Source organism: Phyllostomus hastatus, unplaced genomic scaffold (genome assembly GCF_019186645.2).
Source record: "Phyllostomus hastatus isolate PE091 unplaced genomic scaffold, TTU_PhHast_1.1 phas_contig_1, whole genome shotgun sequence".
In the NCBI taxonomy this organism is placed as follows: domain Eukaryota; kingdom Metazoa; phylum Chordata; class Mammalia; order Chiroptera; family Phyllostomidae; genus Phyllostomus; species Phyllostomus hastatus.
The window spans coordinates 38,554,107-38,568,253 of NW_025333498.1; the positions used below are offsets into that span (position 1 = coordinate 38,554,107).

Genomic DNA, 14,147 nt, shown 5'->3' on the forward strand with positions numbered 1-14,147 from the left:
ATTTTTAGGATAAAAGATAATATCAAAAGAAAAAAGGCACTGGAGATTAAAATAAGAGATAACTTTGAAGGAGTGCTCCGTTCGATGTCTTATACCTTGTATTTCTAGAGCAGCAGAGAGGTTCTAAAAATGCCTCTGAGCCCCTGTAGGAACTCCACTCAAAATTTCAATTATGTTCTCTGTAGTGTGCTATTCAGACAGAGTAGTGGTCTAATGGCTTGAATATGTGCAACTAAGGGTTGAAATATAAAGGATTTTCTATATAGTCCTCAATTCAACAACAACAAGAACAACAAAAGCCCAGTATGTAAGAACTGCCAATGCCCTAAGCCCCTCCAGATGCAGGTTTTCTGCATGACCCCTCCTCACTGCCGATCTGCGTTTCCTTGCCTGCACGTGCCTGTCCCTTTCAAGCACGCAGGAATCTATCTTATTACTTAAGGTCATCTGAGAATAACAATCTAAACCCACCTTTAGAAGAGAACCTCTGACACCCAGCATTCCTGCATGATCTCATATTTGGTTTCTAAGTTTCAGAGTTCTACTGGAAACAAAAATTGACACAGGATACTTGGGCTACAAACCCACTTGCTGAGATGCGAACAAGCTCTTGAAGGGCAATTGCCCAAATGAGCCAAGTAACTGCGTGTATTCTGTTTAACCACCAGAGGGCACCCTAGCACCTCAGGAGAAAACAGCACTACCCAGAACCCAGCCCAGGAACCCAGCCCAAAGGCTTGAGCTCGTTCTAGGATGTTTCCAACCATGTTTTTCTGATGTTCCACAGTATACTCTAACAGCCCACTTTTGTCCCTATTGCTGTCATTAATTCATCATGTGACTGTTTTTTCAGTAAACATTTAAGAGTTAGAAATATGGAATTGTGTATCGAACCCTGAAAATTGGTAGCAGATAGGAAGTACACTAACGAGACACCTGAACACCTGTAATTTGGAGTCTACGCTCCCTTAAGAATCACGCTGCAGTATTTGTTAAATCAGTGTCAGTCAGCACAGTTCAGAACTACGTCAACAGCAAGAAAATATACAAATATCAACTTGTGCTCCACTTTAATTTAATGGAGGTTCTTGCTCAAGCCGTTACCTTTGACTGTGAGAAATGTGTCTACCAACACCACTCCACCTTACGTGTTCCTTTTATAATCCCAAAGTACAAATAAAAAGAGTAAGAAAGGCCTGCAGTCTTTAAATTTTTTGTTCTCCTATGTTTGTGATTGGTTGAATGTGGAACAGAGATGAGAAACTCATTCTGTGTCCTGACCAGCTGTGCCCTGTATGTGCTCCAGCATTGGTAGAAAGGGAAGGGAGCACACACCCATATCTTCAGTGTGGGATTCACAACCTACACCAGCTGCTGGTGGCTAAACCTCACTGAGGAGCGGACCCCTCCTCCTCTGCAGGTCTGTCCTCAGATGAGAACACTTTCTCTTCTGTGCCCAGATCCCATGTGAACTGGGGAAGAATTAAAATGTACACAATCATGTGCTGCCTCCTAAATAGGTATTTCCTCCCCCATACCGGAACCGGAACCTCTGAAGACTATTCTTATCCTAGGAAATCTAAAAAGAGATTTTGCGTCTATGCCTGATTGAAAATAAAAACAGTATCTCAAACAAGTGATTTTAACTGTAAGGTTTCTTACCCCTTAAGAGTTCATATATTTAATCATTAAGTTCAACATTTTCAGTAATTCTAATACACCGTTATTTCACAAGGAAGAGTCAGCGTTTGTAGCTGAAATGTTACTTCCAACTCTCCCTGGGGCCTGTCAATGACTAGCAGTGTGTGCTAGACCGTGGGATCCAGTGCAGGCAACCAATGCAGAAAAAAGGGCTGCTTACAGGTGCTGTCCCTTCCACTCTGACTGGAGGAGTCACCCCCCCCGCCACACACACACACAACCCCCAAGCACCCCCAGAGCACGGTCTGGCTGTGCTGGGGGCCATTTCTAGGCCAGGTCAAGGAGAGTAAGGTGACTGTACATTCTTTCTAAGATAAAAAAGCCAGAATGAGACTAAAAGAAGCCCGTGTAGGTCAGAGGAAAATCAGGCAGCCAATCCACCCACTTCACTTTCTCTGCCTCTATCCTATTAGTTCCTGGCTGGATTCCTAAAAAACCTTTGTTTAAAATTTAAAGAAAACCCCGGGGGAAAGGCACACGAAAAGAAGGGGAAGCTCACTAATAAACCTGACAAAGGCAACACTGGGCTCTTCTCGTCATTAGCTGGTCTCACTCATCTTGTTCTGTTGACTAAACAAAATATCTCCGGACTCTGTTTCAAGACATGACTGAGCCGGAGAAATGAGTTCTTCTGTCTCCTAACTGCGCGGGCCCATCGGGTTCTGGGACTGGCAGCGGAGCAGACCCGTCCTTCCACCACCAGCAGGGACCTTGTGGGAACTGAAAGGGCTTTAGGAACAAAAATACAAGATCACTGAAAAAGATCTCTTAAATTTGCTCATTTTCTTAGATCGAAATAATTACATCAACTGTAAGTGATGTAATAAGTGGGGCTTCATCAAACTGAAAAGCTCTACACAGCAAAAGAAACCATCAACAAAGTGAAAATGCAACTTATGGAATGGGAGAAAATGTGTGCACATCACATATTTGGTAAGGGGTTAATATCCAAAATATATTTAAAAACTTGTATATATAATTTGATAGCAAAAAACAAACAGTCTGATAAAAAAAATGGACAGAGGACCTGAACAGACATTCTTTCAAAGACACACACAGGGCAGCAGATGCACGGAAAGGTGCTCAGCCTCACTCACCAGGGAAACGCAAACCAGGACCACAGTGAGACACCACCTCACACCTATGAGAATGCAGCCGTTGAAGAGACAGAAATAAAAGTGCTGGCAAAGCTGTGGAGAAAAGGGAACCCTAGTGCACTCTTGATGGGAGTGTGCATTGGTACAGCCACTGTGGAAAGCAGTATTCCTCAAAAATTAAATTCCTTAAAAGTCGAACTACCATATAATCCAGCCACCCTGCTTCTGGGTAATAAGTGAAGGAACTGAAATCAGAATCTCACAGGGATATCTGCATTCCCACATCCTTACAGCATTACACACAACAGCCAAAACATGGAAACAACCTAAGTGTCTGTCAACAGAAAAATGGATGAAAGGTGTGTGTGTGTGTGTGTGTGTAATGGAAAATTACTCAAATTATTCAGACATAAAAAAGAAGAAAATCCTGCCATTTGCAACAATGGATGGACCTTTAGGATTCACCCCTCAAGTAAAATAAGTCAGACAGAGAAAAACAAATACTGTATGATATCACTTATATGTGGTATCTAGAAAATCTGAAAACACCAAACCCAGAGAAACAAGGAGTAGAGTGGTGGTTACCTGGGGTTGGGGGTGGTGTAGGGGGTGGATGGGGGAGTTACTGGACAAAGGATACAAACTTCCAGGTACAACATTAGCAAGTTTGTAGAGTTAATACGCAGCCTGGAGATTACAGCTAATAAAATTGTATCATATACCTGAATGCTGCTAAGAGACTAGCTCTCAAATGTTCCCATCAAAAAAAGAAATGGTAACTTGTGATAAAATGAATGTGGTAGATAATGCCATAGGGTAGTTATTCTATAACATATAAATGTGTCAAATTAAGACACTGTACATCTTAAATTATACAATGTTATGTGTCAATTATATCTCAAAAAAGCTGTGGGAGGGCGGTGATTATCTGCCCATATGATAGCTCTAAGGAATACCTGTATATGTCACGTCCTTTCTGAGCTGACAACCTTCACGATAAGCTGGCTCCCTTGTCGTTTCACACAGCAGGGGAATGAAGCCCAGAGAACTGAAGGGACTTGCCCTAAGTCACACCCCTCCTCCCTTTAGATCTCATTGCCTCAATAATTAAATCACAATTATAAGAAAAAAACAATGATTAAGACTATGATGCTCTACAAGTGAGAATTATCAATGAAATTAACAAGTTATTAATGAAATTAACTAGGGCAGCCAATGTCTGGAACCCAAAAATATCTTTAAGACATCCAGTTGAGTGTTTAAAAATAATTTCAACCATACTTCAGATTCCCAGAGGTAAGGACTCTTTTTTCAAATGCTGAAGCACCCAGACATTCCTTGATTTCATTAGCATTTTTCATCAGCTCTATTTTAGAACTTAGCATAAAAATATCTTCCTTTATCGTTATCAGCAGCAGACGCCAACCTCCCATAAATCAATTCCACCTTCATATTTCAAGGGGGCATTTAATCACCCAAACGTCAGAAGTTTATAGCTCAATACCACTGTGTATGCTTCTAAAAATTCTTCTAAATCATCAAATATAAAAGCACCAAACTGCAGCTTAATAGGGTTAATCCTATAGTACCTGAGAATTCTAGGCTAAAATTAGATTCATTCATAAAGATTCATGAAATATTCAGTTACAATAGAGGTTCCATGAAAGAATGATTAGGTTTTGTAAGAGATCACACACTCTAAGCCTAGAGCTGGTAACCACCCAAAAAGGACTTTTTCTATGCTTTCCAGAAATGTCTATAAACAAACGTAATCTGGGGAGCCTTTCTAGTACAACCCCAGCTCAAAAACTGAGTGTTCCCACAAAGCAGCTAATGTAGCATTCAGCCTTTTAGAAGTCAAATGGCTAAATTCAAAGGTTTGGGTTTTAGAGGCTTGAGAGGGGAAAGCTGAGCAATACAGCACTGCTTTCTGGCTTGATGAGACCCACACGGTGATCAGCGGCCACTCCGTGTGAGGTGCTGCATTCTTATCACAGGGCCGCTGCAGCCCACACCACCTGCCCCCGGCATGAAGTTGAGACCAGCGAAACAGAACGGGGGCCCAGAAGCAGCCCCACACATTGGGGGGGAGGGTCTATTTGCCGTCTTCCTGTGGTGATGGTTCCATGGGCATATACATAGGTCATGACTTCCCAAACCGTCCACTTTAAATAAGTACAGCTTACTTTCTATCAATCACACCTCAATAAACCTAGTTTTTAAAATGTGTCTATATAATTTTTCAGTGGCATCTCTATATTGTAGCAAGTTTTTCTTGGCTGAGAACTTCATTTATTCTCTCTCTTCCCTCCACTCCTCATGGACAACTTTATACCACCCCATTCTTCACACATCCCTTACTTCCCTGCCATCAGTGGCACCAATGTGCATAACACCAGGAGATGACTTATAGTTGGCTTAAACCAACGATAGTAATCCTTTTCTCTGCTTTCCTAGCTTCCCTTGCAGTGTGTGGTGGTCCACTTCTGGCCAGTAAGGGATAAGGGGATGTCTAGGTGACTTCTGGGATATAGTTCCCTCCTGAATAAAACTGGCTGCTTTTTCAGCCCATCCTGCCTTGAATGTAGTTGTGTTAGGATGCGATGACTGGTGCTATAGCAGCTATCTTGCTACCATGAGACAAAAACCTGCAGCTATGAAAAAGTAATAGGCTAAAGAAAGCATATAGGAAATAAAGAAAAGGCCTGGATCTTTGACATTGTTAAAACAATGCACCAAACCAAAATTGGCCTCTAAAACTTTAATAAGCAAAAGAATGGCTTGAGGAATCTTGTTAAAGTAAAGATTCTGATCAAGTAGGTTTGAGGTAGGCCTGAAAGTGTCTATATTCCCAATTAAGTTCCCAGGTGACACAAGTCACACTCTGAACAACAAGATTCTATACTTCTCACACTGCGAATAATTAAAAGTGGCTTTGCTTTTTAAGCCACTGTTAGAATCCTATTACTTCCACCTACAAGCTTTCCTACTTCATGCTGATTGGTTGGGGAATTTTCACTCTGTTGGGTTCTCATAGAAAAGGAGAAACACAATACTGAGACTGGAACGGTTGGCTAACCTATCAAACTCCAAGTTTCTGTGGCACTGGCCTCTTTACACGCAATTACATGACGTCAACCCTATATCTGAAAGGTAAATTTTTTTCTCTTTCTCCTTACCCAAAAAATCATTCACTCACCATTCAATCAGCCCTTCGATCTCTCTTACTCAATATCACAAAGCACATGGCAGATGCAAAGCACTGTGCTAAGCACTGGATACGTAGGAGAATAAAGCAGGGACCCGCCTGCGTAGGACCATGCCATTACAAGCACATGTGGGCAGAATGCAGAGGGGCTAACTTACAGTCTTCACGTCATTGGTGCCGATGATGCCACCTATCTCCCCCAGATCCTTCAACAGCAAGTTCAGGATTTCGGTAGCTCTCTTTTTCTGGTGGTTGCTAAGCTCTTGAAGCTGGCTCAGCTCTCTCTGCGTGGTTGTCAGTGTACTCTGAAAAACACATTTCCACAACAAATTAGAAGGGGTGCCCATCAATTTCATACACTCCGCACGGCAATGAACGACAATATACGTAAGATGGAGTTCTGTTCCCCTTTCATGTGATTTCAACACGAGGGTCCTTGTAAATCACACTGTCGGATGGCACTGTACTCTGATGAGGAAAGGAATGGTCTTGGCCTGATGTGTTATGTCTACTTATCAGATGACAATTTCCAGGTGAGCAAAAATAAGTTATTAAAAATAAATAAAGCCCAAAAGGAGCCCTTAGGTTTGCAACGTGCAATCACATCTCCCTACCTACCAGGTGTTCTGTGTCAGCTCACGTTCATTCTCAAGGGCCCGCACGCACCTGTGCCCCCCCACCCCCACCTCCTCCCGACAAACCTGCTCCCGGGGCCACTCCCAAATTCCCATCCGACTGCAGTCTGGAAGGCCCAAAGGGAATTAACAAGTTTAGAAAACAACTTGGGAAAATTCTAATCTTCTTCGTGAGCTGAACTGAACACTCTTCAGCTCTTTTCAAAGTATATCAAGTTCAACAAGATCATGCTTTTTAATATATAACAGAAATTCTACTTTATTGCCAAACATTAATAAAACCATATTTTTCCAACCCTCAAATATGTTACCAAAAGGTATATATTTTTAACTAAGTAAAACTCTCAAGAACAAAAGAATTGTCATCTGTTGGTGTCCTGGTATCAACTCAGCCGACAACGAAGAATAACCGTGGAGCTACGGAGGTTAACGCAGACACCTGCACAGTTCTTTGTCTGCAGCTGTGTTACTAGAGCACTTTTTGATGATCTGACTGAATGAGTCCAGCAGTACTTCGGTTTGACAGAAAATAAAAATTGCATTCTGGAAAATGTTTCATTGTTTTGAGAAGCAAATACCAAGGACTAGTTAAAAAACCCTGCAGAAAATAATAAGCAGAAAAAAATCTATGTCTCCTACTTCGTTAAATGACTTCCAGTCTGTTTGTCTGTCTTGCTTTTGTTTTGGCATCAGCACTGCTTATTTCATTTTGTTTTTAAAATCCACAGTAGCAGTAGTTCCCATCTAGTGAAGCCATTTAAAAACATTTCCTTCATGAAACTGAATGTATGGAGTGAGGAGCCTTTTCCATCAGCTCTCCAGTCAGCAGCTTAGAGCTTTCCTGCACCATCTGCTACTTTGCCTTGCCCAGGAGAACTGGATGTTTTCCACAGAGCACTCTGGGCACAATCCCATGATACCAGACATTGGGCTGAGGTGCCAAGGGCAGCCGGGTACAGCCATTCAGCTTCCCACCACCCACTTTCCAAGCAGAAAAGGACAGAATGGACACATCCCACCACCAGCCACTTTGCCAAATGCTCACTGGCCCTGATGCCATGAGTTCACTGAGCAGAACCTGCAGCATCTTTCACTGAGAGAATCGAAAACTTAGAAAATGTGAGACTGAAGCACTGGTTTAAAACAGGACAACAAACAAGCCAGCACAGCTCCTTCCTGGGCTAGTATGAGAAGCTACAGGAGGGACTGGATGTCACTGAGGAAGGCAGAGACACAAGAGCACAACCCAGTGCCTTCCCCGGTCACCCACTGTCGCCTGCCAACACACCAATCTGAGATTTACTTACTGACACCGTCGCAAATGCACAGGACACTAAGTGTATTATGTAAATCATCACTAATTCTCACTCCCTGAAAGAAGTATGCAATTATCGCCACTTTTACAAATTAGGGAACAAATACTCAAGATATTTAAATGTTTCAACTAAGGCCTAATAGTTGTAAAGTGAAAATCTGAACTAGGATTTTTCTGACTCCAATGTCTGCCCCCCCTGCCATGGGTTTCCACAAGGCATCCTGCTCTGAATGCAAAAGAGCTGTGCTGTGCAGTTCTAAGATGTGTGGACAGAAGGCACTTAGACAAACTATTTCATTTATTGGAAGATTTCAGAGAATGCATCTTAGTCTAACACTGAAAAACCATTCAGCCAACTGCCTTCCTACACACAAATACGGGCATCAGCACAGGACTGGCAGTGAGGAAGCCCCGCCCCCAGACACCAGTGCTCCCACCGTTTTCTGGGCCAGCTCATCTGTCAGCTGCTCGTTGGCTCTGGTCTTGTCCTCCACCTCCTGGGACTTCTGGTCGTAATTGACAGCCAGCTCCTCCAGGGCCTGGAGAACTTCTTTCACCTCATCCTTAGCTGCCTCATTTTCAATCTGGAGACGCGTCAGCTCCTCTTGGATCTTCTCATAGTCTCTTCTTGTGGAAGCTAAAAGCTGGGGACGTGAGATGGCATGGAACTGTGAACCTAATGATCAGATGTTTGTGTTCTGTTCCCTATCCAAAATAAAGTGATTTTAAAAAACAGATACAAGAAAACAAATTGGAAAAGCTTAGAATGACCAGAAAAACTACTATATATCCAGATGCTAAAATTAAAAATAGCATGTTTTTTCAAAAACCTGTTTCTCCTTTGTTCTCTCTCTCTCTCGCTCTCTTGCTCTCTCCCACTCTCTCTCTCTCTCTCTCTCTCTCTCTCTATTTTTCTTTTTAGTTTAAAACTGCATAGGTGTAAATAATTGATTATACATCAAAAATCATCACACTTCATAGCTGGCTGGCTATTCCACATGTTTAAAAAACTATGAGGGCAAATGATTTCTGAAGACAATAATAATACTTACATGACTTTTTAATATTATCATCATTTCACATTGTAAACTGGTCAATTTCAGAGTCAACCAAAACAGAATAAAAGAGCAGGCATCAATTTTTCTTTATATTCATCACGGATGCAGAGCAGCATATACCCCAAACATTAACACGAGTTAAAAAAGAATGACGGGCATGCAGATGCTTTCATTATCTCGGTGCCTGTTCTATTTTCTGATTCTCCTGTAATGAACAGATACTCGGCCTTGATGCCACAGAAAAAGACAAGTATTAAGAGTTTTTCTTAACTGTGATAGAAAGGAAAGCTTATCAAAGGCAATTGTACCAAGTTGGAAATGCAAAGGAATAGAATGGGAAGAAGAGGGTGGGAAACACTAAGCAAATGAAGGACTTGGCTATCGTTAAGAGGCAAATCAATTAAATGTGGCTCATCTCACTGCAAAGGCACACAGGACCTCCCTGCCAAGGGAAGGATCTGGACAGTGGGCACAGTCCTTGTCCTAGAGAGATGAAGGGGAATGAAGAGGAAAAGGAAGGAAATGGTTATTTAAAAAGTTATGTCTATGAGAGGGCTGGGAGTGGGGACATGAACCCAAGCCACCTGCTATAATTTCATCACATGATCCAATCCATAGCATTTAGCAACAAAGCAGAAAGCACCCTAAAGCACAAAAGAAAAAAAAATATGTTTGATAGATTGTCTGCTTCTTCTTTGCTTAGGCTCCTGTTTGTAAAATACTTGGCAAAACACAATGCAATAAAGACCCTTACAGGAGAACTGAATGCCACTGGGGAGACTGAAAACAATTTGCCTCCTTTTTATTGTATCACATATACATGCATGCAGCATTTGGACCCCTTTGCTCTCCGCTTTCCCTTCTTCTACCTTCTAATTTTCGTTTGTTTGTTTTTCCTACAAGACAGCATGAGAACATGGTATGTATCCAATACCTGAGTCCACTGATCTGCAATGCTGGAAAGGGCTAAAACGGCAGCAAACAGGAGTGCCGAGCACTGGGTGTGAGGAGGCAGGACCACCCTTGTCCCGCCACTGAGCTCCTCTGTCTCATCTTTTCAAACACTAAGAGCAGCGACCGGCTACACACTCTGAGTCCCAAGGCTCTACAAAGTCACACATTTATTTTCTAAATTCAAGCAAAGTCCACTTTTAATAGGCATTAAAAAGAAATCTATCAAGAAATTTCCACATGATTCAGTGATTTTGAAAAAATTCTTTGCAAATTAAATTTCTGAGACAAACATCAACAACAGAGAGTAATAAAAGAACTTCATAAAAAAAATTTATTGCAAACTTTACCTCATCCTGATCCAACATCTGCTGCTTTAGCTTTTCAGCCAGCTGGCTCTGCTGGTTAATTTCATCATCCTGAAATGAAACATCATGTTTAATTCTTTTTGGTTAGTTATGTCATTTTAGATATCCTGGTTTCCCAAGATGGTCGGATACCAGGATGCCAGCTGTGAGCTTCCCAATAAAAGGAAGGGAGTGCTGTGGTGCTTCCCCACATAGGGGAGACTGGTTTTGGGATCTTGATTTTGTTGAAACATCTCTCACCCACCTTTGTCAGCAGATGAACCATCTGGGTACTCTGGAAAATATGTCCCACACATTTAACTCAATCCCTGCTCTTCTAGAAATCAGAGAGCCAGGGCTTGGGAACTGAAAGGAAACTCTGAGATCTCTCTCCCAATTCCAAGATGTTAACAGTGAATTCAGGCTCAAAAAAAAAAAGGCAATTTCTAACCATCTGCGCTATAATATATTCATGCCCCAAATCCTGTCAAACACATCAGTGACCAGGAATGTTGGCACGTGATATGTAGGAGAGACCAGTATTTCTACTTCAAACCTCTTACTTAGATTGGAAAATCACTTACTAGAGAATTAATCTTTGCCATGAGCAGACCTCCCGCTTGACCAGAAGTTAATGTTCTTAACCAGTGTGAAAGAAAAACAACAACAACAACAACAACAAAATCCACGGAAGCTGGGGGCAGAGCGACACTGATTCTCAGTCACTGCCACCCACAGGCACACGCTCTCCTTGCCCTCACTGTCCAACACCAGGTGCTGCAACCACAAGCCAGGGCTGCCAGGCTTTCACTGCCCACGGGGGCGTCTCTGCCTGTCCCTCAACACATCTACCCAGAGTGCGCACAGCGGCAGGCAGGCAGGGGACACTCAGCTGCGTGAGGCTCAGTGTTCACAACAGATACTCTCATGAGTTCAAAGGCCCACTTGGAGCATATCCTGTGAGAACGGCAAGTTATCTGCATAGGTGCCTCTCTCCCTTGCAAACAGTGGAGAGTCCTGTTTGATGACATTTCTAGGGTCTAAACCCCAAGCAGAGTCAGATTCAGGTCAGTGTTGTGGGGTCCCTCTTTGTGCCAGGTGCTGCCCAGGTGATTTCATCAGCAGCCCATAAAAAAAAGGAAAGAAAGGGAAAAAATAGAATAGAAAAGAAAAAAAACAAAACAGAAAAAACTACACTGTGTTTCCCACCTTTGCTGGAAGGGAAGGGAGGGCTAACTAAATTCTAGGGCCTAGTTAGCAAACCTTATTAGCAAAACGTCAGCTGCCCATGGGATACTCTCCTGTCTGCCTGTCCCGTCTGTGCATTCACTTACTCGGATTAACGTGGTGTCACAACTAATGCTATTCACGGAGCCAGAAAATCCAAAAATCAGTAGGACAGGATCTGTATCTCCTTTTCCTTTGCATATCACATCTTTTGGCCTTCATTCTCTCCTTAAGCACATCCTTTTTCTACTGAATGTTCTACTTCAATGTTTCTTTAATCATTAAAAAATGAGTTGGACACAGGGATATCCAACCTGGGGCCACATCAGCCTCGCAGTTGCCTTCAAAGGGCCAAATGTAATTTTAGGACTGTATAAATGTAATTACTCCTTAACTAGGGGCAAGGAGCTCGGCACTGCTGCTGGGTAGAAACAAGGTGCTGGGCCGGATAAAACAAGGTGGAGGGCTGGATTCGGTCTGCGGGCCTTGTGTTTACCACCTGTGCTTTAATCATTCCCAAAATACTCATGACCTTCCTTCCCAAACCAGATTTCTGGCAGGAAAATTAGGGAATTACACAAAAGTGAAACCGCCAAAAGTGTATATCCACAACTAGGAGACTATTTTGTAGGACTTACGTTCTCTTCTACTTTGTAAACTTGGAATGTCGGCTACCAGGAATAATTCTGCATTCTGTTTCCCAGCACATAAATACTAAACAACTTAACACAAAAGACTCAAGCAGTCTAACACCAGGAGTTGCCATCCTCCCCTGGGACTTGCACACAACAGTTACGTGTGACATAAATCACAAGAGAAGACGAACGGTGGAATGAGCACTTTGTTCTTGTCCTGCGTTCGCGTCGAAGCCTGAAGACATGGGCTTCCGCCCTGACAGGCGTCGAGGGGGATGACGCAATAGTTTCTGCGGTAATAGTGAGGAGCCAAGGGCCCCCATCCCCATCTGGGAAGCATGAAGAACAGGGATTTCATTATAAGGACATAAATCACTGTACCAGAGACATTTCCCAAACTACATTTGTCCTTTATTAAGGCAACTGCTCTAAGAGCATAGTCTACTACAGTTTTTAAATTTTTTTCAAAAAACTTTCAGAATAAGATGTGTTATTTTGTCTCTATTATTCAAGTACATCTCATACACCATGTTTATGCATGTTCACTCTGATGCTATTAAGACCTAGTCCATGCATAACAGACTTTAAAACCTTTTTCACAAAATACTCTTGTACTTGAATTTTCTTATCCATGAAATAGGTGAGTTGTCCACAGGTCGCCTTTAATTATAAAGATGTTTTTGTTGCATGGTAATCAGTGAAATAAAGTTCAACTTATATTTTTATTTATACTTAACTCCTTCTCATACACTCTCTCCAGTAGTAGTGCAAAGGTACTGGAGAGGTGCGGGGGAATAAGAGAAACAGTGCCGACACTAGTTGGCTCATCTTACAACTCGGCTTTCAGCCTACCTGATACCACACACGATGTGGCTTCTCCCTTCAGCAAACAGAAAGGGAGAAGAGAGAAAGAAAGAAACTAATATTTATCAAGCACTGGCTATGCACTAACAACTTTTACTCTCCGCTACAAACTTCTGAAGTAACAGATGGGATCCCCGTGTTGCAGATGAGAAAACACCTTAGCAGGGCAGGTCCCCAGCACAGGTCTCAGCAGGTAAGTCACAGAACTGGCACTAAAGTACGTGGTTTTCCATCACACAGCACTGCCCTGGGAGAGCACTTGTCCTTAGACCCTCTGAGGGATAGCACAGAGGGACAGAGGGGGCGGCTGGGAAGAGACGGTGCAGCCTTTCTGCACCGTCTCTTCCACCACATTCTGCGCAGGTTTGTCCACCAGGGCTGACGTGCTCCTCACTTAAAGGCTGAGGTCAGAATGGGATGAGCCCTGGACTGGGAGTCAGAAGCTGTGTAACTCACTGCAGCTCGGCCACCTACAGGCAATGTGAATTTGGGTGAATCACATAAACAACCTGGCTAGTTTCTCATCTAGACCTAGGTACTTCCAGTTCTACCGCTAAATTATCTATGAAGGTACCATGTTCCAGCTCATATATTCTCAAAGGTATCAAAACACCTACAGAATCAGAAGCATGCAGTACCTCCTAAAAACCTTAAGAGGAGGGCAAATAAGAATGACAGCCGACAAGGCAGTCCATAGGGAGGGTTACTGAGGTCAAACCAGTAGCTTTGGTGTCGATCTAAGGCTGAGGCTCTGGGCTCAGCCCTTTCCCAGATCTCTCGGCATCAGCCTATGGTGGGCCACAAATGCTCACCTTGGATATGCACGTGTAGTAGGGTTTTCAAGGCATAAGCTGAAGGTAAATGAATGATAAGACAGAAAATGTCCTAGGCTGGTCATTAGGAGGCAGAGACTCTGGGTCAGCTCTGCCAGCTACCAAATGAATACCCCCAGGGCATGGCACTGCATTACTCCGAGCTCAGTCCTCATTATTTCCTTTGGCCAGCTGGATTCAAAACTCTGAAGTCTTTTTCAAACCAATGAAATGCCTCATGCCACAAAGGTAAATGACCCCAATTCCAACCTATTCGTAAAGACTGTAGAACCAGGT

The 14,147-nt window shown here is 42.8% G+C and overlaps 1 protein-coding gene across 1 annotated transcript in view; it reads right to left on the reverse strand.

Annotated features, from left to right (window-relative positions):
• KIF5C (kinesin family member 5C) overlaps positions 1–14,147 on the reverse strand; it is a 149,652-nt gene that overhangs the window by 36,717 nt on the left and 98,788 nt on the right. The window contains exons 13-15 of the mRNA XM_045861229.1: positions 10,316–10,384; positions 8,394–8,600; positions 6,165–6,311 (exon numbers count right to left, since the gene is read on the reverse strand). Coding sequence (XP_045717185.1) covers positions 6,165–6,311; positions 8,394–8,600; positions 10,316–10,384 — 423 coding nt within the window. The remainder of the gene's footprint in view (positions 1–6,164; positions 6,312–8,393; positions 8,601–10,315; positions 10,385–14,147) is intronic.